At 45.1% G+C, this 27,563-nt stretch overlaps 2 protein-coding genes across 8 annotated transcripts in view; one reads left to right on the forward strand and one right to left on the reverse strand.

Annotated features, from left to right (window-relative positions):
- P4HA1 (prolyl 4-hydroxylase subunit alpha 1) lies at window positions 1-27,198 on the reverse strand. 7 transcript variants are annotated; one of them, XM_085229645.1, is made up of 15 exons: window positions 27,044-27,198; window positions 23,277-23,398; window positions 22,291-22,387; window positions 21,356-21,507; window positions 19,202-19,339; window positions 16,863-17,102; window positions 15,944-16,134; window positions 14,516-14,692; window positions 10,642-10,712; window positions 7,646-7,745; window positions 6,736-6,789; window positions 4,876-4,941; window positions 4,310-4,378; window positions 3,830-3,926; window positions 1-3,424 (listed from the first exon to the last, which is right to left on the reverse strand). In XM_085229645.1, exons 2-15 carry the CDS (start codon window positions 23,362-23,364, stop codon window positions 3,354-3,356), a joined length of 1,611 nt encoding a protein of 536 aa, XP_085085771.1. In that variant the 5' UTR covers window positions 23,365-23,398; window positions 27,044-27,198; the 3' UTR covers window positions 1-3,353. The 7 variants fall into 7 exon arrangements, with proteins under 7 accessions (XP_085085771.1, XP_085085768.1, XP_085085772.1 ...); XM_085229642.1 differs by lacking the exon at window positions 6,736-6,789 and adding an exon at window positions 6,853-6,906; XM_085229646.1 differs by lacking the exon at window positions 10,642-10,712 and adding an exon at window positions 11,825-11,895.
- NUDT13 (nudix hydrolase 13) overlaps window positions 26,323-27,563 on the forward strand; it is a 10,005-nt gene continuing 8,764 nt past the window's right edge. Inside the window, exon 1 of the mRNA XM_085229587.1 lies at window positions 26,323-27,014. The gene's annotated coding sequence lies outside the window, so the exon portion shown is untranslated. The remainder of the gene's footprint in view (window positions 27,015-27,563) is intronic.

The following is a 27,563-nucleotide window of genomic DNA, read 5'->3' on the forward strand; positions in this document are numbered from 1 at the left end:
CAGTTTTCAATCATCTTTAATACAAAACTAGATTCACACAGGAGCCACGCTCTTGATCCACAACAGCCCTTGGAGAAATGAAGGGATAAGGCAGAGAGGAACACCGCCACCTGCATCACCACTCACACACTTAGGACAAGGTGTACAAACACTACCGCAGTGGAAGAGGATGAAGTATGGATTATCTGCAGCTTAAAGGAAAAACCTACGCTTTCTCTACCAATAACCTGGGGCGTTTCAGTCTGATGTGCCTCAGCAGACTTGAGATTGAGTTTTGGGAGATCTTCCTTTTAAACCAAGTGAAATTTTCCACTGTCAAAAGACAAACTGTTTCTTCTCTGAAGAACTGCAGGTCGTTGCGTAGTTCACTGATTTAAGAAGTCCTGCACAAAAACACTTGTACTCCCCAGGTGCTGCCTCTTTGGAGACCATTCTTAAAATGAAAGTCAGCCCTGGAGCTACCTAATAGCAGCTGAGGGAGGGACCTGCTCAGCAAACTGCCCTGTACGTTTCACAGGTTCTTCTGGGCTCGCTGTTCAGCTTTTGGTTTTGAACAGAGATGGGGGAAAAATTGCTTGATACAATGAAAAGGTGATTTCTCATCACTTCAGCCCTCTTTTTTTCCATCTAAGATGTGCGAGCCCTCAGCATTCTCTTACAATGTCACAGTACTAGAACAATCACTGCCACATTTTTTCAGAATTTCTCTCCTACCTTGTACAAATTTTTGCTTTGAATTATTTTCATGTCAAGTAATTCCTCTGCACGCTTCAGAAAGAAACAGCTGCTCCGTTAATAGCAAAACCAGACGCTGCTTTCCAAACACATGCATGGTGGTGATGCAGTGATTCTTCCTGTGCTAGTTTACTGTGCAGAACTGGCTTATCTAAAGCCATTCAGAGATGCCTCTGAACTACTGGCAAAATTGAATGCCCCCAGCCAAGACTCCTAACACCACATCGCTGTCTGTTACTTGCAGGGAAGGGGCAGGACTCACCCCTAGCCACCACTGCCGCCTTCCTCTGGAGCTTAAGAAAAGGGAGAAGATGGAAAAGAGAACACCATAGATAGGAAAAGACTGTACTGACACCATGTAGAAAGGTGAAAACTTGGGTAAGTAAGGATGTTACGTATTCTTTTCTTTTTAATTGTTACAACTTAGCATTATTTTTATCACTCTGATTTTTTTTTTTTTTTTTTTTGGTGAATCTATTTCTATCAGCTGGATACTGCTCTGTTGTACCAGCAATTCTGAATAAGTGAGGAGTACAGAAGTGGTGGAGCTGTTTCTGACTTCTCCTGTTGTTAAGTACTGGATGGGGCTTTGTTTTGCACCTTTCAAAAACACAAGCACAATACAGGAAGGTGCAGGGCTAAGAATAAAGTTACGGAGGTCCCACTGCTAACAGGCTCAGTAGAAATTTAACAAGACATTTTGCAGCAAAGATTTTAAAGTGTCTTCTGAAAGTAGGCAGTATTTCAAACTCAAGTACCATAAACTGCATCCTCCATATTCTGCAGGTATTTCTCACATGTAACTGTTGGTTTCTTCTACCTTTTGGCTCAATTTTCAAGATTTTGTGGAGGCAGAAAACCCAATTAATTAAAATTGGAATTTTTTTCCTTGGTAAAGACTTCAGGCTTGACCCTTAAATCAGTAACAACCATTGTCATCCAGAAAATCAGACTGTTTAGGCAGAATCTGGTGCAGCTCACTTTAATTCTTGTTCTCATGCTAGTGGAATACTCAGCCATTTAGCTAAAAATCCCTCTGTTGAGGAAGGATGGCTAAGGCAAGGAAACCTGCTGCAGTCCCTCCCTGCCCTGCTCAGCTCCTTCTGTGCTGGGGGGAAGCAGGGACAGCAGTTATTCCTCCCACAGGAATCTCAAGAGCAGAACAGAAGTCCAACAGCTACAGCTGCCACAGTCTCATCTCCCTCAGAGGTTTCAATGTCATCTCAGCTTAAGGAAGACTCATCACAAACCATAGTCTTTGAAAGTCACTGTGAGCTAGTTCTACTGCACTGCTGACTTGGGGACTGTGTGTGTGTGTGTGTGTGTGTGTGTGTGTGTACACACGCTCACACGTGTGGGTGCATGGGGTGATCAGCACAGCTCCAGCCTGGCTCACGGGACTGGCAGCAGCAAAGTGAGCAACACCACAGCCTCTGCTACAGCCCTTTCCCAGTGCTTCCCTGCCCACCAGCACCAGGCCTAGCTGATGGAGCAGCCTCAGTGAGGTGAGTAACAGCAGAGCATGGAGAGCAGGTAGAGCCTTGGCCCTATGTGAGCAGCATCAACTAAAGGCATGTCACTGCTGCAGGCTGCACGCAGCACCCACAGCAGCAAAAACATCTGCAAAAGAAAAAGCATCTAAAAATGATCTAGGATTATAAATAGGCCATCTATTTCTCACAGAACTTGAGAACTGGGAGGACAGGGGTGGAGAGCATTCTGTGACAACTGCGTTACCTCATCACCTGAAGTCTCATAACCAATTTGAAATTCCAGTGTCCTAAGGCACAATTACTGCTATTAATGAAGACGGAAACATTCCCATCCCCACTGCCCACGGAACCGATGTGTTTACTACTAAGACAGAATAAAAGCAGCATTTGTTTCTTTTGATGTGGACAAACAATAGAGAAAAAAACAGAGGAGATGGGCTCTGCTCACTGTCAGGCTGCTCTGACCCAGGCATGCATTTGATGTAACACTGCTGAAGCATTTCATTGATGCATGTGCAACTGCTGGCTCACGTTTTCATGGTTAAGAGCCAAATTCACTATAGAAGCTAAGAAGGAAGACTGACCAAAAATTTGGGCTTTTATGGAAGTAGGAAAACAGGCCGAAACAGATAACAGGCTCTTTCCCCCATGAAGACAAACCACGGCCACAGTTTTCACGCACTCTAGAAAAGCAAGGAGTCAGATGCCTGAAAATAAAGGAACAGGAACTGCTTTAATTCAGCCTTCCTTAGAAAGGAGCCCTCCCACTGTATCATCGGGCAACAGACAGTTGCAATGAGCTCAAAGCGAGCGAGCAGTGGCTGGTCAGAGGGGCTATGGTGAAGGAACACCACACAACACCACTCTTGGTTGTAGCCCCCATCTGTAATTTGTCCTCTTCTTTTTTCCTGTAACACTCAGAGAGCTTAAACTCAATATAATCTGTTTATAAAATCTTAAAGGGGATATTTTAGAAGGAACTAAAAGCATGTTTTTTTTTGTCCACAGATGAAACACTGGTGTAGTTGAAGAGTGAATCTGTAGTGGAGTGTTAGTCAATTGTAAACTGTAGGAGATGTGTGCATTTTACACAAACTGAATACAGAGGAGAAGGACGAATCTGCATCACTCCAACTCTGATAACGTGCACGGCCTTCGGAATTCCTGTCCCCGCTCGTGGAGCCATTTATTGGACACTGCAATGACATGAAGGTATTTGGTCACTGCATCCTTCAGCTCATCCTTCTGGCTAAGCTACAAAAATTTAAAAAAATCCAGTGCTTAAGTATTTTAACACATACATAAATGTGAAGTTGGCCTAATCCATCAAAGGGGAAAAATACCTTTCAGTAGGTACAAAGCTATGTGAGACTATTAAATATACTACTATATTTTAGATATAAATAAAAAATACACAGTATTACATACATAGTAACACTATGTATAGAGAGAGAGACAGATTTCTTCAAAAGGGACCTAACACTTCTGCCTGCTTTCTATTCTACTGCGAGGTCCAAAGGAAAAAAGAAAGACAAAGCAACCCAGAGGCACCCCCTGAGCTCCAGGTCGCGAGCAGCAGGAGCATCACCACGGACACTTACCCCATTTGTTTCCAACTAGTACTGGGCAGGCTGCGTGCCGTGTGCTGTAATCTCCTTCTCCACTTGGAAAGAGATTGTACCAGAATACAGCTGTTCCCTGGAAATTGCAGTGGAAATGCTCAGCTTTTTGCTCTGTGTGATACCAACTTACTCAACAATAAGATAGAGGACCATTTGTATTTCAAAGGTTCCTTTTAAATTGAAGGTTGTTTTCCTTATTCTAACATTTCTTTGCTATGGAGTGAGACTCTGATTTACTTCACGTCCAAAATGTGACTATGAGCCAACATGCAGCAGCTCAGAGGGCCCTGGAACCACCAGTACAGCTCCAGCAGCTTCACTTGTAAGCACCCTGTGACCAGGGTCTTTTCCACATAAACTCACTGTAAAGCTTTCTTTCGAATGTTCAAACATACATGCTTTACGGTTTTGTGCAGGTGAGGAGAGGATAGTTAAACTGGACAATAAAACCCTTCTTACCTTTTTAGGCCAAACACTTGCTCCTACTTCAGGAAAGACGGTAGCTCCCCCTGCTGACACGTCACTCATCTGGAAGGGTGGGAAAAGGCACAGGTAAGCTGCAAGCCACTGCATTCCTCAGATGTCACATTTTAGTGAAACAAATAATTCAGCAACTTATTTTATGCCTCTCATTTACTGACCAAAGGCTGCATGATTAAAAACATTAAATAGGGCTAAAACCCACCTGTTTGGTTTGAAGTGCGATAGCCCTGAATGATAAGTGCTGAAATGTCATTGCAATGAGTGTGCTGTAAATCCTGACGCAGATATAAAAATGAATAGGCAGTCAAATATTTTAAATTGCTACTGAGCTCTGAGGGAAAAGAACCTCCTTAAGCACTTAAGCACAGGTAAGAGCCATGACTTACAGGTAAGTTACCTGTATATGTTACTATGAGGTGACGGCTGCCTTCATTTGCAAATCACTTCAGTTTAAACAAAAGTAATGAAATAATTCAGCTATACAGGATGTGCAGCGACAAGACATTATTGGCAAAAGCACATGGCAGAAATGTATCACTTACATAAAACAACCAAGTAGCAATTCTGTTGCCTGTTCCCAATTCTTTAAAAGCATCTGGCTCGTCTTTCTGTGAATAAAAGCAAGCAGGTTTAATAAGCGTTTCATTTTGATTATTGAGGAGCCAATGACAGACAGCTGCAGAGCCAGCAGTGGACAAATTCATGCAGAAAAAATTTCATTCATTCTAGTCAGGGGCAGGAACTGAAAGTAAGTGTACTTATTTAGATAAGGCTACTCAAAATGCTACGGGAGAGGGAAGTCATGCCCAAGTTGCTAATGAGTAAGAACAACTGTACCATCTGAAAATTAGTATATACATCCTCTTTAGAGCCACAAGGGGTAATTATTTCATTACAGCTACCTCAGCCTTCTCATCTTCCCCCAAGAGGAGCACCAAATGAGGGCAGCTCTCCAGCCCCCGGCTCAGCCAGCCTCACGTGAGTCCTGCTCCCTGCTGTTCCTCTGCCCTCGCCAACCTCTCACCGCTGCACAGCCTTCTGCATCCTGGCACACAAGCTTTTGGAGCGCCACAAAGAGTCCCATGAGTGATTCATTCAGCAGTGTGATGTACTGCAGCCACAGAACACCCGTGGCAGCCATTCCTGAAGCTTTCAACAGGAGTAAGGTGGGTGCATGCTAAACATGAGCATGTGGCTGTGGCAACACCAGCCCAGCGCTGTGTTCAGAATGGAGCACTTGATTTAAGGAACAAAGCCCCACGTGGGAGGGTACGAGCTAGCTTTTGTCACACCTCTACTTTAGTTGTTTTTTTATTGTTTTCTAAACACCCAGAGCCCACCTCCTGTGCCCGTTATTTGTGTGCACTAAAATTTCCAGCAATCAGTATTTTAGAAACTAACCCAAGCGTTTCCAAACAGAAACTGTTAGATCACTTGCAATGCTTCTGAGCATGTGCTTACAGAGCAGAAATTCTGATTAATAGCTGGTGGCTTGGATTCACAGCATAAGGATAATCTGAAAGCATTAAATCACAAACAAGTGTGCCCAGTAAATAACCAACTGAATTCAGCGTAATTATTTCCAGCACTCTGAAATTTAGGCTGGACGAGAAATAAGTTTTGAATTTCAGTCAAATAAAAGGGGGATTGTGTGATGAGAAGAACTCAGTAGTAAAAAAAAGAAAAAAGAAAAGAAAAAAAAAGAAAAAGTAAGCCTTTTCCAGTTTGAGTAGTCTGTCAGCAATCAGCAGCTAAAGAACAATAACAGAGAGCACTTGAACAATTCCTTCAGCAGCATGGAAGATACTTGCATCTCAGCTCTGGCAGAAGTGCTCCCTCTGTATGGCACGGCCTGCACGGTAAGCTGCAATACAAGTTTTACTACACTGCCTCCAAAACTTCCCTTCTAGAAAAGGGCATCAAGCCGTCGGCCCTACAGCCATGTTTGCCTTAACCGCACTGCAGACCCCTGTGTGCCAGCCTCAGTGCATGGATGCACCATCCTCTGTGTGTCAGGAGCACAGGATATACACTGAGCATCTATGCAGTTTGACTGTATGTTCTTCAGTGGCTTTACATTGCCAGTACTTTGGTCAGCTAAAATAATTCTAAACGTGGTTCCAGCTTAACAATAAAGCTAGTGCCCTTTGCTTTGTTAAGAAGTGTCTGTCATCTCCTTAAGAATAGCTCCTTAGAAATTATGGTTTTGAAGAAAACCCTTGTTGCTCCACGATGTCTGAAATGGTTCTCAGTTCAGCCGGTGGTTTAGAGGGCTTCTCCACTAACACCGATTAGAAAAGTTGAAGAGCTACAAAATTTAATTCACGATAAAGATCACAAGTTGTGCCACAGCCAGGAGGCCCAGGCTTCACCAGGTGACTAGCTCTCCTCCATCTACTTGCCCGTGCAAAGTCAAAGTGGGGTTCATACTGTCCTCCCACTCCATAATTTGCCACCTGAAAAAGAGAAACACAGCGCTTGTGAAGAAGAAAGAGGTGCAGATAGGAAAAAGGACTTACCCTTCCAAAATCAAAATGAGGCTCATATTGGCCTCCTACTCCGTAGTTGGCTACCTACAGCGAAAGGAGAAGCACAAAATCTAGTAAAGCTACTTTATCCAGACAAGAAAGGTCAAGAATTTGACTGTCAATTACAGCCTTTTGCTAGATGAGGTTTCATAATTAAGCTATAAGAAATCACAAGTCTCTGTCAGCGGAAATGTACCATGCTCCTGGAACCACACTGGCTTTATTCACAAATGAATCAGATTTCACTGAGACATCCCACCAATACACCACCCTGTCCAGAAGCTGCAAACCACTCTGAGCATTCCTGCCTGTGGCAGCTCGTTCTTTTTCACCCAACAGGTCCTTTCCCTGTCTTCCAGGGCAGAAAAATACTTTTTCTCTGTAAAAACATTATAGGCAATATTCTTTTCCAAATAGCTTGTATCATTCTAATCTAAACCACTTTTTGACCTCCATGTCATTTTCATATCTCTTTCTCCTCTTCAGTATAAATAAAAAGAAATTACATTCATTCCGATAAACACTGTGAGCTTTGGTTATTCCCTGCAGCAGCAACAACAAACTATTTCACACTATAGCAAGTGCTACTCTGCAATGACAACTGCTTCTACCTCCCCGTGAAGAATAAGTCATTCTTCTAATGATCTTAGATTCAGCCAGACACCAAATTAGCTGGCCCCGGATGTAACGAGCGTCTGTGACAAGCTCCCGTACAGGAGCACTGTTCTACACGCACTGCCATCCAAAATGAAGTGCACCATATGTGTGGAAGTCAGTCACTTACCTGAAGTTCCTCTGCTGTGGAGACATCGAGCCCTGTTAAGTCCTGTATCCTGGTGTTAATGCGAGATACCACAGGGCTTTCATATCCAGACAACCAAGCACTAAGTGGAAAAAAACCAATACATGACTAAAATACGGTAGAAACAGCCAGTAGGCTAGCAGTGCAAGTGCTATATTTGGGATTGCTTCAAGTTTGAGATTATCTTTTGTAGCTTGCAAAAATTTGGTAGGTCAATCAGAAACATTTCCATGAGCTGCATAGAATAAATGTGTTCTGGAGAACACTTAGGATCCTGGTTTAAGGCAGCTCTAAACCTAAGGGCCTTACTTCCCACCTGGGACCATCAAATGATGCAAGAAAGGGTTCCCAACAGTGACATTTGGTTCAAGCCGTGTCTCTAAAACAGGCACACCACCATTCTGCTCTTACCCATTCCAAACAGCCAATTTAGACCGCCCATTTGATGCAGCAGTTGAGAAAAGAAGTAAATTACTTCAGCGAGCGCAGGTTCTATGTGAACGTAACTCAGCTCTTCTACATGTCCCCATCCACTCACAGGTGAGTGCTGTGCATTCTGTCTACTCACGTTACTTACCTGTGCAATGATACTACACATCGTTATGAAAACAATTAAGCAATGCATAAAACACTTCATTTCCCCTGTTGAACAATTTCTACTAAAACAGCCTACCACAAATTGGGTATTCAGCACATTTGAGGAAGTGATTTTTAAGGGAGAAAAGTAAATATAATTTTATAGATATGAAAAGTCAGCCTCGGAGTTTCAAAGACATCTTTAAACATCTTCGGTCGGTAAATCAGGCAGGCATCCACGTACCAACATCCCAAGGCTCAGCAGTGGCTGCTGCTGCTTTTACAAGGCTGTTGGGCTGAAACACCTGTGCACGGTGCCTGGCTGCTAAGAACATCATGGAACTGCTATAAAAATGAACTTTCCACAAGTCTACGATAAAGATTGGTTTGCTTTCATCTAAAAATTTGTATTAAAAAAAACAAAACAAAACACCACAACGTTGTGTTGGAGGAAGGGTAGCATGACACGTGACAAGACACTGACACAGGTTACAGAATCTCTTCGAGCATGGATTTTTTTTTGAAAGAAAAAATGAACCAGATGTAAATGACTTGCACAAATACAAAGATTCATCTGCTTCTGCATACTGTTAGTATGTGTAAGAAAGTGTTACAACGCAGCAGCCTTGGAGGTCAGGAGAAAGCAGAGAGCATTACATGAAGCGCTTCCCAAAGAAGCAGCAGCGATGCAGAGCCATGCTTCGCAGCCACATGCAGGCAGCAGCCACAAGCACCGCGCACCCCACGCTGAGTTCATGCCCAACAGCAGCCCCTGGAGCCCTCTGCCCAGCGTACCACACAGGCTTTAATAAACAAAGGAAAACAGCACCCTTCTGTACTATGCTGAGTATTTAGAACTGCAGCGGCTGCCCTGAGTCCTTCCCCGTGGCCAACTCTGCCTCCTTCATGAAGTAAAACTACAACACTTTTTAAAAATGAAGTTAATTGTCCGAAGGTATAAAGGCAGCCTGACAGTGGAGGACCCCAGGACCTGTCATCAGGCTATCCTGCATCAGACTTCACTCACTGGAGGATGTCCCGCCTCAAAAGACAGCTGCGAGCAGAGCCAGTGTATTACAGTAATGTAAAGAATTATTTCTCTAGGAGTGCTGAACTCATGCTGCGGGATATGTTTTTTCCTTCCTCCCACCACGAGCCAGCTTTTAGCAGTGCTTACGACTGCTGCACACAGCTAGCCGCGTTTATGCACCATGCCCGAACGTCTGCATCACATCCCTTCTGACACAGATTTCAACAGCACAAAAGCTTTCTGCAGAAATAATGTTATATCACTTGGAAAAATGCAGCCTGCTGCCCAGAGCTACATGACGCATGTGGGCCTATGTGCCCCCTGCACAAGTCAGCCTCGTAGCGGGCATCACAACAGCCGTGTCCTCAGCCACAGCACAGCAGCACTACAGCAGAGCATTTCAACACTGCTGCTGCAGCGGTCGCTGCTCACACAAAACACTGCCTTCCCCATTTAAAAACTTTCTAAAATGTATTTATCTGGGGAAAGAAAAAAAAAAAAAAAGTAAAACAGTAGAGAGGTAACAAGGAACAAATAAAAGCCCAGCCTGGTATTTCTGAATTGGAAACTTTACCACCCGATACAGATGGCTGCTGGGAGGAGAGGAAAAAAGCAGCTCTTTGAAAGCCGTGTCAGATCCGTGCTGGTGCTGCACGCAGCACAGCCTGCCCGTGCTCCGCGCCCTGCTGGCAAGGTGCCCCTTTCACACAGCCTGCCACGTCCCACACCGCAACAGCAGCCCTCTCACAGACGAATGCTGTCGTTTCTAAGAGCGTTTGCTAGGAAAGAATGTTTGATGAGGGAAAGCAGTCGGCTATTCAAAAAATAAAGCAAGCAGTCTTTTTGGTTTTCAGGAGCAATGATTCATCTGTAATCCAAACCAGCTCCAGCAGCCCTAAGCTGGAGGACACTTCTACCAGCAGCTCTGCACGAGTGCAGCCACCTAGCACTAACAGCACAAGCTCCTCGTGCTCCTTTCCAACAAGCTCTGGCTCGCACCACTCGCCTGGATCACAGCAGCACAGCGATGCCTTGTTTTACGCAGCACGTACCAGTACTGAAGGTTCGTGGTACAGGTGAGAGACACACACAGCCTCTTCCATTGTCAGGGTGAGCAGAACATTTTAGTCATTAGTAGCACCAGGCAAGGCATGCTAAGCAAACTTGGAACCCCCATTTTAGTTACCACTAACACGTAGAAGTATTTTCTATCTCAGATGACCGCTTGCTTTGTTATGAGACAGCTCAGTTAGAAAGACTGAAATTAAAATTAAAATTAGTCCAACTTTGCCCCACATTTAGAGATGAAGCAGTACAGCCACAGAACAGACTTCCTTGGACTGGGAGTACCTTTGGAAGACATTCCCCTTACCTCTTAGAGACTCTGTAATGTGCTGTGGTCAGTTTCCCAGTCTCGGGGTCATGAACAGTAGCACGGCTCAGCTACAAAAAGAGAAAGGACAAGGGCTTACCCACCTAGCAGGCTGCTTTTTGCCAAGCCACAGGTGTTTGAAAGGGTTCCGATTGGTCTGGATGGTATGCAATGCTCTTAAAGTAGCAATATTTGAAGGGCAACAGACGCTGTAGCTGCCACGTCCAAATCAAAAAATTCGTTGAAAAAATTTGGTTAGATTGTCCTTTCACTTTTTTCCTCCTTTTATTCCCTTTCCTTTTTGCTGTAAACTACAGACTTTCTGCAAAAAAATGTATGATGCTGAGTTTCACAGACAGTTCCTCTTCATGCAGAAGTTTAACTCCTTTGTGAACTTAGGTTTAATGCAGATGGAATGCACGGCCAATCTTTAATTACATCTACTGAAAGTGGGAGGGAGATTGGGGGTGCAGTTCCTTTCAGAACCAGACAGGCTTTCTCCTGAAGCAAATTTTGGAAAATGTTTGTTGAATTCAAGACTTGCGCTACTTTATAGACGAAGTGAAAAGAATTAGGAGACCAGTCAAAAACCAAGCTTGCTTTCTGCCAGATCTGTGCTGGCAGGAGGCAGAAGGGCCCAGGCAGGAGCAAGGGGCACTCCTGGGCACTGATGCTGTGTGACTAACAGACACACTGCTTGTGCCAGTCCAGCTGTCACCACATGGCAATGACCTCAAGCACCTCTCCCATGTGTTAAGGCACTTCAGGTGCTCTGCTAGATTTTGCAAAGGAAAGGAGGATAATTTTTGGCTGGTGACAACAGCAAAGAGAAAGGGAGTACTAAAATCACTGCATTCCACTGAAGGTTTTGTAGCACTGAATATTTTATATGCTGAATAAGAGACCTGCTTTTTGCACAGATCATCACTTGAGAACACGTATTGAGAAGGTGACCAAAAAAAACCCAAAAAACCCAACAACAAACAGAAAACAAATACTCCTTCTAGCTGAAGGAAAAGACTGAGAAACTCAGCAGTAACAGCCTGTTACAGGATCTGCGTATAATAAAGCGATGGACTACAAAGCCAAAGTTGCCTTTATAGACCACCTCTTTTCTTCCCATAATGAGCAGAACCTATGTACTCATTACAGGCCCAAAACATCTGGCATAGAGCTCTCTTACCTTTTGCTAATTCTGTAATGTGCCGTCTCCAAGGCTCCTGTTATGGGGTTTGAAATGGTGGCTCGCCTCAGCTGTGAAGCGAACCATCAGAACAATTGCATTACAAAGCAAATAGTGCATCACAGCAATCCGACCACTCAGAAGCCGAAGGGGAAATGTCACACAAGCCTCTATGCAGACCACCCAAACCACCCAGTCACCTTTCAAGGTGGTTTTTCTTTTACGGAACCAGGGAAGAAAATCATAGAGCTGTGATGGGAAGAGGGGGACCCTCCCATTTTATTGGAAAGAGAGGTTAGGAGAGAATTTGTGTGTGGCTTTCGTGTTTGTTTTTAAATGTATATGTGTGTAGATATTTTTTTGAAAACAGTAGAGAAGAATCAGCTTTTTCAGGAAGCAGTGCTTGCACTTCTGGAGCAAGAGCAGCAGCTGTCTGAATAAAGCAAGCTGGAAACTTCCCTTTTCTTCATACTGCAACAACTGCTGCAAGCAACACAGTATCGGGACAGGTATACAATTGGTCCTTTGTTACTCTGTCCTGCACGTGAGTTTTACAGTTACATTGAATCCAAGCAATGCTGTGACAACGTACACAAGAAAAATGAGTAGAAGCCTACCTTCTGAATATTTCTGTGCTAAACGCAACACTGCAAATTTCTTTAACAGTAACTGCTAAGAAAACCTACTTGCTATGTCCATGGGCACATTCACATTCTGTTCCCGGAGTGTGAACTCCCAGCTCAAGGCTTTGCCCTTCCCTCTACTGCACTCCATTTACTTGACACTGTCCCATCTGAGTTAACACCAATTCAGATTTCTTGTACTGCAAAGACACTCCACTGTTCAGAACGGAAAGCTTCAGTTGCAGAGCTTACATTTCGGAAGAAGTTGCACATTTTGGTGAGCTCTAGGCACAACGTGGCACACCGAGTCCCACATCAAACACAAGGAGCATTTTTCTATTGTTAAAGGAAACTAAGTTCGTCAAAGCCTCCCTATCCCAGCTGACAAGAACAGGTGCCGGGAACTCTGAGCAAGAAGCTTCTCATCCCATCCCACACAGACATATATAAGAATCAAGTCACAAACGTTGACTCCAGACAGAATCCCAAAGCTGGATGTTAAGCCTCCCTCCCGCCAGCTCATGGCAGAGCAACACAAGGCTGGGCACAGATCACACAGCAGGATCTTCTGGGAGGCAGTGACAGCAACATTCCCAGGATCAAGCAGGGGACAGGCTATCCTTCTGCCTTAAAAATAATGCTCCTGCTGCATTGGTTTCTGAGCTCTACAAAGCCTCGGCCACAGGAATTACGTGGAACACTAACAGCATTAAGATTCTACATCACGGAACTGTGAATCTGCAGTCTTTGAAACGAGCCAAACATTTGACAGGGAGAACATTTGGCAGCTCTTGAAGTTTAAAATAGCCATGCGTTCAGAGATCCATTCAGGCTCTTATTTTCTGCGCTAAGACTTATTTCTACATCATCAAGATACCAAGTCGTACTTCACGGCTATAATGCCAGGTTTTGCAGCAGCAAAGGGGCTTAATCACCAAGAGGCAAACAACTGGCCTCCAACCTTTCGAGCTGCACCTGGGTAAGTGAAAAGAATCACTCGTACCTCCATATAGCTCTGAGTGTCACCTCAGAAACACAACACATCAGCCTTTAGGAAGCTTTAAAATCCACTTCAGGCTACCCAGTGTGGTGGCCAAGGGCAGCCTTACCTGCCATGTGCTCAGATATAAGGCATCACTGGCTTGCTTTGCAGCAGATGAAGCTAACTGTCCTGTACTTAATGCATTTCTTCCCTAATCTTCATTTGCTCAGCTCTCTCTGAACAATAAGCCATTCAGGCTGAAGAAAGGAAGCAGGAAAATTATACTTAGACTAAGACTAAAATCTTATTTTAGAAATAACTGATAACTTGGAGAAATTGAGTTATTTCCTTATATCTACATCTTAAATGCACATGATGCAGTCACACCAGCTGGATTCAGACGGCAACTCAGTCAGTTCTTTGTTTATCTTGGACACTCCTGTTCACTCTGACAGCTGATTTGGCTTGGAACCAGGCCCTCAGAAACAAGAACCTTGGAATCCAGTTTCTGAAACAGAATTTGAAGAGCTGGAATTCTGAATAAGCAACATAGCAGCACTGATAAGTCTTGCCCTGCTGTAGCTCTTTCACCTGCAGGTAACTTCAGACCTGGGAGACAGAAGTCATTTTTATATTTCTATACTGAATGGGCCATTCATTACTGTCTATAGAGTAATGCGGCACTCCAGAACCAGAGGAATGCTTTTCCCTCTCTTATCCATGTCATAATTGTGGCAAATAAACAAAAAAGGGAGAGCCTATCTGATGACAGGTATACTTCAAGGCAGCCTAGCTGCAGTATGTTTGTTTTCTGCCATATAATGCTCTCCTCCTCTTCTGAAACAGCGTGCACAGAAACTCTGCCAGAAGAGCCTAACTGTTGCCACCTGGCTTTTAATTACACAGGAATTCCAGCTTCCCCATCGTCTCCTAGAAAGAGTGTCACCACAAGCTGTAAGTGAGAGAAGCAACATGTGAGCACAGTGCACACAAATCTGTGGTCAAGAGAGACAGTCACACACACTCACATAGAAAGCTTCACATGGATTTAAAATTCCAAAAGGCAAGGAAGTGTAAGGCATTTACCCTTGGCTTTGCTAGTTCTTTCACAGTTTCAATCTCTTCATCAGAAATGATATCAAGAAAGCGAACAATTCGAGGCTTGTCCCACTCATCTTCCTGTTTGACAGGGCCCAGAATGTATCTAGGATTCCTGTTTCCATCGTAGTAGCGGCAGAACAGTCTTTTTTGTCTCCGAGGAGTCTGAAAGCAAGGTGGAATGAGATAATCAGAGAGCTTCCATTAATATCTCTAAGAAACATAAAGATATCCTGAGAACAACAGACAGGAACAATTTCCTTTAAGAGATGCTGTAAGTTTGAGAAGTCATAGAACAATTGAATCATTTGATTTGAAAGAGACCTTTAAAGGCCATCTGGTCCAACCCCCCTGCAATGAACAGGGGGACACCTACAGCTCCATCAGGAGCTCAGAGCCCTGTCCAGCCTGACCTTGTCTGTCTCCAGGGTTGGGGCACCACCACCTCTCTAGGCAGCCTCTGCCAGTGCCTCACCACCCTTACTGTAATATATTTCTTCCTTATATCCTCTGTAAATTTCCCTTGTTCTGGTTTGAAATCATTTCCCCTTGTCCTATCACAGCAGACCCTGCTAAACTGTCTGTCCTCTTCTTTCTTACAGCCCCTTTTGATACTGACAGGCTGCTATGAGCCTTCCCTTCTCCCGTTTGCACAGCCCCAGCTCTCAGCCTGTCCTTGCAGGAGGTCTTCCATCCCTCGGACCAGGTTTGTGAACACACCCCAACAGTTCCATGTCTCTCCTGTACTGAGGACTCCCCATCTGGATGCAGCCCTACAGGTGAGGTCTCGTAGTGCAGAGCAGTGCAGTGCAGAGGGGCTGATCCCCTCCCTCGCCCTGCTGGCTGCAGAGCTTTGGATGCAGCCGATGATACAGTTGGCAAATCAGGCCCAGCTGGACAGTTTACATACATACGTACATCCCAACTGGCATGGCAAATATGCCTGGCCTATAATTCCTTGTCAGCTGGATCTGGTGGAAACATTCACATAATTTCACCCCACATCAATATCAGTGGCAGTATAGATTTGTCCATTTTAGCCCATTTTCGCTGTGATTTTGCAGAATTCCAAGATTAATCCCAGGGAGAACTATGGGTTAAGCTTGTCAGTACTTTAAGCAAATTAACGTTACTCTGTAATGCTGCAACAAGCAGTATTTTACACAGTCCCACTGAAAACAATTTTGTCACTGAAGAAACACCAGTTCAGTACAATTACTTAGCGTGTCCAAGCTAGTCAGCAGTAATACTCTTTTCCTATTGGACAGAATGGAACGGGGAATAACTCCACCACACACACCAACCCTCAGCTTGACACACACAGCCACCTGCTGTTAACAGTTCCTTGCTTCCACACCACACACAGATTCTGGACAGTTGGTTTCATACATTTCAGAACAGTCTGCTCCACTTTACCATTTTGAGACCCTCCCCACGGCACAGCATTTCGTACTTCCTTCTCTCAGGCAGGTAATCCTTTTTCTTAAACTCAGTTTCCTTCTCTGTCTGGTCTTCTGCATCTGTACTGGACTTATTGGCTTCTTTTTCTTTGGCCATGATATATTCAAAATACTTCATGTTTCCATTTGCTCTTTGATGCTCAGGATCTGTTGAAAAAGAGACAATTATCACCGGCAAGTCTACAGCTTGCAAAAGAAGTATTCAGAAGAGGCAACATACAAAAACAAAAGCAACAGATGCACACCACTGCTTCTCAGTCAAAATCAGAAACATCTATTCTGGTCTGAGAGTATTCACAGCATAAATGAATCTCAAAACTAGGATGGAAGAATGCTAGCCTGCAGCACAGCCAGTAGAAAATAACATGAGCTGTCAAAGTAAAGCTCAATTAATTCACAGTTAAGAAAACAATTACTGTGAGGCCAGGATCCTCAGTACGTGCAGGTTTCCAAGCATAATAAGCAGGGTTTGGCCATTCCAGCCAGCCCAAGCAGAGCAGGAGGGACGAGGAAATTGCAACGGGCAGGCAGAGCTGGAATAGCAGACTGGCTTTAAGCTTAACAGCTTGGGAATTAACATTTCTGCTGACCAAGGTTTTGGCAATCATTAGCCTTAAAAGAAATTTTTAAAGCTTCAGTTCACTAATAAGTGGTTCTCACTGGCCTTTGATATACAGATTATGTTTACGTTCTTCACACAGTCCATCAGTGGGATATTTACAGAAGCACAAATTGTTTTGGTATTTCATTTTAAAAAGCCTATAGACAAGGCAAGAAATCAGTAAGACCAAGAGCTCTCAGAACAAATCCCCGGGTAACACCTGCACAACCACAGGGCTACATCTTGCTGAGCCTCAGCTCTCTCCTGCACGTACCCAGTTCGAGAAGGCGCTTGGTGAGCATCATTGCTTTGCTCAGATCCCCCTGCTGATACACAGCATAACTCAGGTAGTCCAGAATATAGACTTTATCTGCAGAAGACACTTCTCCCTCATCCAGCTGTTTCAGAGCTTGCTCCATCCAGAGCTCAGTGTGATAGTAATCAGCCTCTGTGTATGCAATCTTTCCTAGCTCAAAGCAATCTTCAGCTGTTAAAAAGGATTTGTGCTTTACACCTGTATTTGAAACAAAACAAAACAAAGATTTTACACAGAACACTGTACTGGATCACTCCTCAGAGCCACATTCAGCTACTTCCTGTTCTTCAGAGAACCATTTATTTCTGTTGCTGTTGTGGTCTTTAACATCTCCACTGTGCAGTGGCTATTTGTTGAACATCCAGTTTAAGTATTTAAAACCTGCAAACCCTTAGCAGAAGATAGAAGTGGTTACGTGCAGTTTGCCGTTGCCAGAATACCAGAAACTAGCTAAGTGCCTCTACAATTTGTAGAAAAGAAAAGAAACCCTCCTTCCTCAAAACACAGGACTCTTTGAGCAAAAGTAAGCTAAGGAACAAGCTCCGGAAATCTGTTTTCAAAGATACTGTGTTATTTCTTCAAAATGTTACTGAAGCACATCTTGTGTCAGCAACAGCTTAGCAAAGGACAAAAAGAAAATGCCCGTGAATTCCCAGCTACTTGAGATTTCTGAAATCAGTCTATTTTAGAAACATCTGAAGGGACCTCTGGAAGAGTAAAGTAGTAGTAAGTAAATGACAGATTCCTATTTTTGCTGCTGTAAATGAAGACCCATGGAAAAACCACATTTCTTTTTGTGGTAAGAAAGCATTTGAGATAAAGTAAGAAAGGAAACTAAGACACAGATTGAAGCTTTTCTTCTTGCCCAGGACCCGTCAGCTTTACAGCTATACTAAACTCCCGATTACATCTCAATACATCCTGGATTTCTCCCAGCAGCTCCCACTGCTGCGTTCCAACAGGGGAATGCCCTTGAAGACGTGCCTTAAGAAATTAAAGAACTGAAGAGACAGTCCACAAGAAGGAATATCCTGCAGATACTAACACCCTGTGGGTGTGGGCCTGGGATGGCCAATGATTTCAGGCTTCTGAACTGAAGCCACCCGTAAGCTCTAAGGCAGTGCAAAGCTTAGGGGACGCAGTATGGAGGTGGGCTGAGTGCTCTCAGACAGGCACAAAGAGATCCTCTGGAAGGAGTAACAGCTTGCAGGGCCGTACTCTGGTACATTTAGGAGCAACATAACATCCAAATGTGAAAAGGCAACCTAAAAGAGTGCTGAAAACAACAATCATCAAATATGGCTGTTAACCGGTGTGAAGAAACAGCACAGCCAGTGATGCAGGAAGAAAATCAACAAGCAACACAAAAGCAGTTCTGATCCAAACTTGCCCACCTCACAAATGGAAACTCCCTGGGAAAGGAGACAAAGAGCACAAACAAGTGAGCACGTGGCACGTTCCTCTCCGTAGCTCTGAAGGCCAAAAAAACAACTTATTCTCTTTTATACTCTAGAGCTTATGGGTTCTGCAGTAACACTTGATCGTGCACAGTCTGGACAGCTTATTGCTTCAAAAGAAGCAATAAAATGCAGTTCATCCAGAGCACTTTGTCTTCTATTTCTGTGCTGTTTTAGGAAAAGAATAATTAACAGCCTATTGTAGTAGAATGAATCTGCAGCTCTTTGAGACAGTCTTGAGCGAAACCCAAAAGCAAGGTTATACAGCATAACATATAAAGCCAATTAGCCTTAATTTTATTAGACATCTGACCACAATGAGCGCTTCCAAAAACACAGATGGATTGTGCAAAGTTGATTTTTTGCCAGCTGGCACAGTACTGGCTTTGAGCAGAGGAAACCAGACAAAAAACTAGCAGAGAAGAGCCTTCTGACAAAGAAGCACGTCTTCTGCATATAAACCTGCTCCTCTTGCATAGTGCCACACAAGCTCACGTTCGTTTCTATGCCTGTGATAATGGTCTCTCCCTTTGTTTTTTCAGTTTACACACTCCGTGAAGCTGAAGTTCAAAGACAACTTTTTCATCACGAGGAAAATACTGATTGCAGCATCTTGATTCTTTTTATTAAAACCTATTAAGACTATATTTTCTTACCACCACTAGAAGAAAGACACATGACTTAACTAAAAGGAAATCTTCAAGCTCTAGTACGAGGAGACTGGTACTGATACCTTCACACAACACAGCTAAACAAGGCGGAACACTGTGAAAGGATTTGTAATCTGGACATTTAGTAGAAGTTCCCAGCGTTACTGCAGGTAACACCTGTGACCCTTACCTGGAAGATTCCCTCTTGAGAGGGTGTCTGTATCCAAATTATACGTGTCTTGAAGCCGCAAGAGGGCTTTTGCTGCACCAGTCTGATCTTCATCGTTCGGAAAGAACTGCCGCTGGATCGTCATGTTGGAGATGAAGCCTGGAAGAACAGGAAAAGACTTGGCCTTCTTTGTCACAAGAACTGTACCAACTCAGCGCATTAAATGAATGACTCCCTATTCCAGGGAAAGCCAACGTTTCAGGAAAGGCCATTACTGCAAATTTGTTTCAAAAGAAGTACACCTGAGGCTTCACTCAGAAACTATTTATGCCGTAACACAGCAAAAAATAAAAAAAAAAAGATGTTACATACAGCACATAGCATAGGCCAGGCCCCAGCACGCTGCAGTGATCTGTGCCTCTTTAGGATCACCAGGGTGACAGCAGATCTTTTCCAAACGTTTTACTATTTTTTTCAGGATTCTACAGCTGTTCAGAGGTGAAGTTCCAAATACTGAGGGTGCCCACCACTCTGGGCACCTGCCCACACCAGCCCACACTCCCTGCCACTCAGATCTGTCCTGCCTTAGGGCAGATCTCTGCGTGATACTCTACAATAATTGTTTAATCTTAAACATAACCTGAGACACGACATGTAGCACTAGGAGTCTCTGGCCTGAACATCCCACGGATATTCAAAATTCTCAAGAGCTGTTGCAACTAGCTCTTGAGCTCTAGAGAGAGAAGGAAAAGAGAACAGGATGCTGAGGAACTGCTGGAAAGCGTCTTCCCTATCTCCTCCAAAGCCAGGCTCCCCGAGGAGACAAAGCAGGGTGTAATTACCGACAGTATCAACAATATGGGTTCCAAAGCCCAAGGATGACTGCAATGCCAAATGCATACAAAACAGCAGTTTTTCAGCGGCTTTTTTTATCACAATATAAACCAAGGCCACACACAGCACAGCAAAATAAAAACCTTAATCCAACCCCCAGAGATGACGAACAACAGGGAAAATAAGCAGCAAGCAAGGTGCTATACAATATAGTTCCACAAGAATTCTCTCAAAGAGCTCCACAAATAGGGAAAAAATTAACATTGTGACCAGTAATTATTAAACTACTGCAGCACCCCAGACAAATCTGCTGTTATCTCAACCCTTCGAGCCCCGTGTTCAGCACCAAACTGCTGCTGTAATCTTCTTTTCAGTGGGAGGACTGCCCATTTTTCCCCTTCTGCTTCTACAGTCAGGAGATTCACAGGCTGTTTGTACTGAGGAGGGGAACAGAATTCCACAGAGCCGCCAGAAGGAATGGCATCAGCAAAGTCAGCCATGAGGACCCAAGTCTCAACAAACAAACAGCCACTGACGTTGTCAGGAAGTAACTTTTCTACCAGACAAACTCTTTTGTCTCAACATCCCAAAGCACGAGTCTTACAATGTTCCCACTCCAAGTACAGGGCCAATGAGATGGTTCTTCTTATCAGTGACTAACACTGGGTCTTTTCTGACAGCTCCCCTTGTCGTTTTCTACTACAAACCTACACCTAACATCAACTACTTGTTGAGATAGATTCCCACAGGTCAAATATTATCAGCCCAGCTTCCTTTTTACTCGAAATCTATTTCACAATCAACTGATACGTCCATTTCTCTACTGAAGAGTTTCTACTCTGGTACAGGAAGCAAGGCAGCCAATCATTTACTAAACTCCTTCAGATCTCTTTCCCAAATGCTCGGACTCTGCCAGTATTCAGGTTTCACACCACTATGCCTTAAGGGCACTGAGCACATCAGTAGCGACGGCACTCAAGCACAAGTTCTCCACGTTCTGAAGAGGTATTTTCCCCTTTTTTCTTTTCAATGGAGCTGTCAAACTTTTAGATGCAATGTTGTGAAAGACAGGTGAGTACACGAAGCTAGCCCTGACACCTTGCACAATTTAAAGCCTCCAAAGAGAGGCTCTGCTTATACATCAGTTTTTCTAAAATTTGTGTAAAACTCCAGTAATAGCACGCTGACATCAAGACAGCGGGCCTTCTGCAAAATACTTACTTTTTTATGACAGCATCTCAAAAGCGGACTTAGAAACCTAATTCAAAGCACTACCTGTGAAAGACAGTCAAGGACGTACAATCATAATGTGATCACTGCTTTTGCTACTGGCATACTTACCATCCGACATGTCCTTCAGAACCAGGCTCTCCAGCTCGCCCCACTCTGTGTTAAGCCGTTTCATCAGCTTGAATGCATTTACAGGATGTCCCAAAAAACCTTCGGGGTCTTTCGTAGCAGTATCTGTCAACTTATCTAATTTCTCTGCCCATCTAGAGTGAAGACACACAGTCATTAAAGTTTCTTGTAAAAGTTATAAAACTGATTTCAAGCTACTCAGCAGACTCAGACAATAAAAATCCCAATACAACTTGCAAACTTTTTTCTATATATAAAGCACTTCTGGAATGAACAAAAAGATCTTTTTTTTTTTTTTAAATCATCTTTGGCTGCAGCCAAAATCTCAAACTGGTGGTTTTTTTTTGTTTTTCTTTGTTGAGACGCTGTTGAGTGAACTCCTTCCTACAATGCCAGTGCAGTACACCAGCAGCTTTCGTGCACAGCTACTCAACAACAAGGCTTTATCCACCTCTTTTCCTAGACACACACCCCTAGATCTAAGACAAACCCATTCCTTCCCCACCACAAGACTGCCTTCCATATCGCAGGCTTGCACTAAAAAAACACGCGGCTCTTAGGTTCCCAAATGAGAGCCCAGATCAACTTTCTGGGGCTGTAATTCTGACTCCGCAAACCTCCCTCGCTCCTTAGTGACATCATCTGTTCACAGATCCATCATGCTCTGAAATACACAGCAACTACTACTGTTCTTCTGTCTGTTAGCTATATTTACACATTTTTGTTGTTCGATCTGCTTGGAGATAATAAAACAAAACTACAAGTCATTACTGGGAACAAAACCCCGGTAATAACTTCGAGCTTAATCTTTGCCTCAGAGGCAAAATTCCTCAGGTGTAATGAGCCTCGGGAAGCATTTTTTAGATAAGGCCAGACTCAAATTATGAGCTATCAGCGTCATCAAACAAGCTGCTTACTTTTTGATCTGTTCCAGCTTGCTTTCTTCTGCCTTGATGTAATCTTTCAGTGATATCACCAGATCTTTCTCTGTATTAATTAAGTCTGTCATATGGCCTAGAAAAAAAAGTTGAGCACTTTGGTTAAACAAGGAGAAACAAAAACAAACAAGAAAAACTGAAAACAGAAGAGTCTTTTTCTCTTCTGTTTTCTTCCTCTTCCTTCCCCAAAACGCTCCCACATCCTGCTAGCTAAACTGGAAGGAGTACTTAAGCAAAGCTTTTTGCCTTTTCTTTTTTTGAGGAAGAAAATCTCATGTTGGACAAAGCTCGTTGCCATGGAAATTAACATAATATCACATATTTATTATTAGAACTAATTCAGGATTCATTTGGAAAAGGAAATAGGTTGGAACAGAGTAAGCTTCCATCCAAACATACATATTACAGAACAACTAATGACAAAGCTAAATATATAAAGACTTCATCTGTGATACGCAATAATACCTCAGATTTATTTTTTAAGCTCTCTGGCATGACTCCAATAGGACCCAAACAACCTTAGTTATTAATTAACAACTGTTTTCCTTCCTGCAAGCAGGCAGCAGAACAGGTTCACCACGAAGTGATGCAAGTCGCATCTTCAGCTGCATCCCACAGCGCTGGGACACAAAAGAAGGCACGCTGACATACTGGTATCATTATGTACCTCCAACAGTTGTTTTGCTTGCTTTTATAAGCGTGCATCAAGACACACCGAAACTGTGTTTGAAATTCAATACCCATAGGAATATATAACAAAACAAAGCCTCATCAGACTGCACTGCACTGACTGAATTCAAAGGATATTTCTCTCAAAGGCAAGAAAAAAGCCAATCATGTCCTAAGAGCTAGTAAGTGGATTTAACTCTGTACCAATAAAAGCCTTGCACTCCATTAACACATCACTGCAGAATCAGTATGACAGTCATTAAGAAATTCTTTCAGCTATGTAGCATATGTCGCACCAATTGAGGTGAAGAAGTCCGTATGGGCATAAGAAAAAGGCAGCAGAAATCCAAGGGCAACGGTGTACCACATCTTGTTGGATGCCATAGCTGTAGCTCAAAGCTGTCACCTCACCAGGTACCTACAAAAGAAACAAAGCAGGTGAAACATCCTTACACTGGATTCATGAGACAGCTCGTTCTCTCAACTAAGGAATATCTTAGAAGTCATCATGCTGTCCTGGAATTCACAAAACGTTGGAGGGTTTTTTCCCCATATGTGAAAGCTTCATCTTTCAGGCATTCTGTCTCCTCAGGTGAATGAAAACAACCGCAGGTACTAACAGAAATAGTTTCACAGCTCTTCCAAAAGCAAGATGATTAATTTAGGGAGGAAAAAAAAAAAAAAGAAGAAACATTACAAAGTGGCTCACTCTGCCCGTTTAGGGAAGAAAAGGATTTGCTTTGGACCGAGTTGCAAAGTAAAATCTGGAGAGGGAAAGCCGGAGGCCTGCTTTCTGCCCACGCCAAGTCAGAGATCTCAGCCCCACCAATACTCAAAAGCAGCATTCCTCCCCTCCTCCTCACCTGCTTGTCCCCACCACGGGCAGCCAGGCACCAAGCTAAATCCAACTATTCCAAACCCAATTTGTCTAAAACAAAATAACCCTGTAGCTCCCTTCCTTCACCCTGGCTCAGCTCCTTCTGCTCACTGTATAGCCGCACAACATCCAAGAGAGAGCAGCTGGGAGGCACAACTGGCAGCCAAAGACAATAATGGCAGGCAGTGTTGTTTCTGGTAGCAGCACAGGTTCAATGCGTTTGTAGAACTGCAGCTCAAAATGCAACGAGCAGAAACCCAACTCTCCAGCCAGCCTGAAATGCGTACGTCGTTTTCAGGAGATACTGATAACATCTGTATGAGATCCTGCGGCTGATACTAGCCCCATTAAAGAGAGCTCCAATTGAGTAATTGCTTAAGTTAACAAGTCGCATCTGAAAGAAGTACTCTCAAAGACAATTATTTTGCTGCTCTTTCCTTAAAAAAGCTGTGTCCAAACACACGTCTCAGCTCCTGCTTTGCTCTGCAGAAAGCTGGGTGCCTCCCGCTCACTGGGCAGCCAAGCCAACACAGCTGTGAATCAACCACCAAGCACAAATAGTTTTACTGCACGATAAGTATTTGCTAACATTATCAGTACTCAAAATTCACTGAGCTGTTTGTTTATTGGCTGTTTGTTTACCTGCTTCTAGCTTCACCAGCACAGTGAAGGAACTGGTGGCAATAGTCACAAATTGCAACAAGGGAAACTCTGTGTAAGTACAAAGAGAAACGTTTGTCACAGTGACAACAGTTTGGCATAGAAGGGGCTCCCAAAGAAACCTCGTTTCCCATTCTTGAAGGACTTTCAAACAGGGCAAGCCCACGTGTAGCCCAGCCCAAGCTCCAAGCTCAACCGGCTCCAAACAGAAGGCTCAGCTGGATGACATCCAGAGGTCACCTACAATTCCATTTGTTCTTCACAGTCTCCAGCTCTTCTGCCTTTCACAAGGGCTCAGGTCCTGCAGCAATGTGCAGCCACCCAAGATGACTTCCCTCCCAGCTGGAATCCTGAGCTGGAAGCAGAGCCCAGGGCAGCAGCCAGCCGTGCAGCTTTCACTGCCCTAGCAGCAGTTGCTAAGTAGCACGACTTTCAAAACTTCTGCTAGAGGATCACTACACGTTCCCAAATCAAAGAAAATAAGGCTCAGTTAGGAAAGGTGCTGGAAATCCCTTACACGCATGAACTGCCAAGTAAGTAGGCTTAATTTCTTCCTGTCAGAGACATACAGTAAACCGATATGAAATTGCTCTCTGTTACTGCCGTCAGTCTGGCTCTCCTCCGCAGCTGCGTCGCTCTGGAACACACCAACACGGCAATGAGCATCTCGGAGAGGAGGGAGCCTGCTGCCCACATACGGAGCAAACGGTTCCAGTGGGAGCGAGGCTGACAGCTTCAACACAGGAGTTCCCCAACTTTCTGCAAGATGTATGTTTGCTTAGCTTTGAAACTGTGAGACATGACTGAGTGGGAAAAAATGATTGGGAAAAAAAAAGCAAGGAACAAACAAGCATGAAGATACAAGTAAAACAGAGCAGCGATACTGCCAAGTGAGGTATGGAACTCCCCTAACAGTAGGGACATGCAACAAATGCCATTTCAAATGACGGACCTCCAAGATGGGTTTTTCTGAGGAGTTTTGTAGGGTTGTCAGGGTTGCATCAGAGAGGATATGCACGGAGCACCCATGCAAGCAGAAGGAAAAGCAAAACTAAGACCAAGTACACAATGAAAAAGCCTCAGAGCAGCCAAATCAAGACAGATGGTGGCCGAAGACCAAAGCGTCCGGCAAACAATACTATTACACAGCAGTTCTCGCCATCCGTCCTAAGCTCCCTGATCCAGAAAGCAAGAAACTGATGATAAGAAACAGAAACTGTGCATTGAGTTCAGCGTGGAATTATTCTGGAACGGCTCTAACTTAATCCCAAAATAGCTTTTTTTAAGGCAGGTAGTAAGCAATCTACTTTAACGTAAGAGTCAAAGAGTTTGAGGGCAGAGGAGAGCGGCACAGGCAGCGGCAGCTGCCCCCTGCAGCAAGGTTCCCTCTCTGAACAGGGCTGCAGCCTGAGACTTGCGACTGGAATCCTTACCCAAAATGAAAGAACTTTCCCAAAGTTCTTAGGCACTAAGTGCCACTTTCAAAAGGCCTTCTGCTGATCTCCTGGAATTTCTGCCTGTTCTGCTGGTTTGCAGTACACGTAAAGAACTTTGTGTCCCTACTCCTATTTGAAAAGAATCAAAAGCAGCAGATCCTACACCTCTAAGAACTTAAGTTCATCTTCCAACTCCTGCATGACAGAAGCTGTTTGCCAGTAAGAGATGAGAACGAATTCCAGAGCCAACATCGGCACCGTGCTTGAAGTTTCAATCCTGCAGAGCAGGGAAGTCCACACACAAGTGTGTATCCTGGGGATGGAAGCACGTTTCCAGTAGGTTTCTGGCATAGCAGGACTGAATGGAGACAGCCTTTTCAAAGCACGTTTGTTTTAGCTTTCCAAGCCAAGACAAAGAGCTCTGGCAACGCAGCAGAGCGCTTATCTTATTAGACACAACAGGCAGAAGGCTATCCTCCTATTCACGCCTCAGCACAGTATCTGCAGAGATGTTTACAGAATTAAGAACGCTCACGACGAAAATCCCAGTGATCAACAGCTGGAAAGCAGTAGCAGCTGGAGCTCCTTCCTGCTGAATGGGTACCCGTGCAGGGAAAAAGCCCCTTCTTCTCAAGGGGAGCAGCAACTCTGCTTGACGCTACTGGAAGAAGGCACCCAGAAACACACAAAGCGAGTGACAGCAAAAATACCGCGTCGTTACGGGCTTTATCGGCAATCCTCGCGCCCAACAGAGTCCACGCATAAACTCGGTCTCGTTTCAACGCGTTCCCGCACGCCCCGCACACAGCGCAGAGGCTCCGCTCGCACGGCGCAGCGGTCGCGAAGCGGCGCCGCCTCTCAGCCTCGCCGCCCGCAGTCCCGGCCCCGCGGAGAGGCTCCGCCCGGCGCAGCGCCCCGGACAGCGCTGCGGGCCTCGGCCCAGCCCGGCGCCGCGCTCCCGCCCCCCCGTTACGTAACGGCCGGCAGGGCCGGGCACCGGCGGCGCGGCGCCTGCCACGTATCGCCCCCACCCCCCGCGGAGCCCGTCCCGTCCCGGCGCGGTAAGAGAGGCGGCGCGGCCGGGCCTCACCTGAGGGAGCGGGCGGGCCGCGTGCCGCAGACGGAACCCCGCGAGCCGCCCGCCGCCGTCACGCTCCGCGCGCGCGGTGCCGCCCGCCGCGGCTTTAATAGGCGCGCAGGCCACGCCCTCCCGGGCCGCGCGCGGCGGGGGCGGGGCGCGGGCGGCGGCCGGCGCGCTACGTGAGCTCGGTCACAGCGGCGGCCGCCCTGGTGCGCAGGCGCCGCCGCCGGCGGTGCTCCACGTGGGCGCGGGGCGCAGCCCGGGGGTCCGCGCGCCGCGTGGCCTCCTCGATCTGCTCCGGGAAGAGCGCGGTCCCCGCGTGGCTGCGGCCCGCGCTGCCGGTGCCGTGCCGCGGCGGGAAGAGAGCCGGGCTCCGGCGGAACCAGCCGTCAGAAATAAGCCTCCCTTCCTCTCGCCTTGGTCGCCTTCCAACAGAAATAGAGCTCCTGCAGCCGGCAGGAAGCGGCCCGCCGGCCTCCAGCTTGAAAACCCTCAGCCAGGGAGGCCGGGACACGTGGGCAGAGGTAGA

This window comes from Meleagris gallopavo, chromosome 8 (assembly GCF_905368555.1).
Source record: "Meleagris gallopavo chromosome 8, MGAL_WU_HG_1.1, whole genome shotgun sequence".
In the NCBI taxonomy this organism is placed as follows: Eukaryota; Metazoa; Chordata; class Aves; order Galliformes; family Phasianidae; genus Meleagris; species Meleagris gallopavo.

Excerpts from the sequence above, each read along its gene's own strand:
- P4HA1 (XM_085229645.1), bottom strand. The coding sequence starts at position 23,364 with ATGGCATCCAACAAGATGTGGTACACCGTTGCCCTTGGATTTCTGCTG. Across the intron at positions 21,508-22,290 it reads AAGCTGGAACAGATCAAAAA|ATGGGCAGAGAAATTAGATA; the intron begins GTAAGCAGCTTG and ends TCTTCACTCTAG. Across the intron at positions 16,135-16,862 it reads CAAGCGCCTTCTCGAACTGG|ATCCTGAGCATCAAAGAGCA; the intron begins GTACGTGCAGGA and ends CTTTTTCAACAG.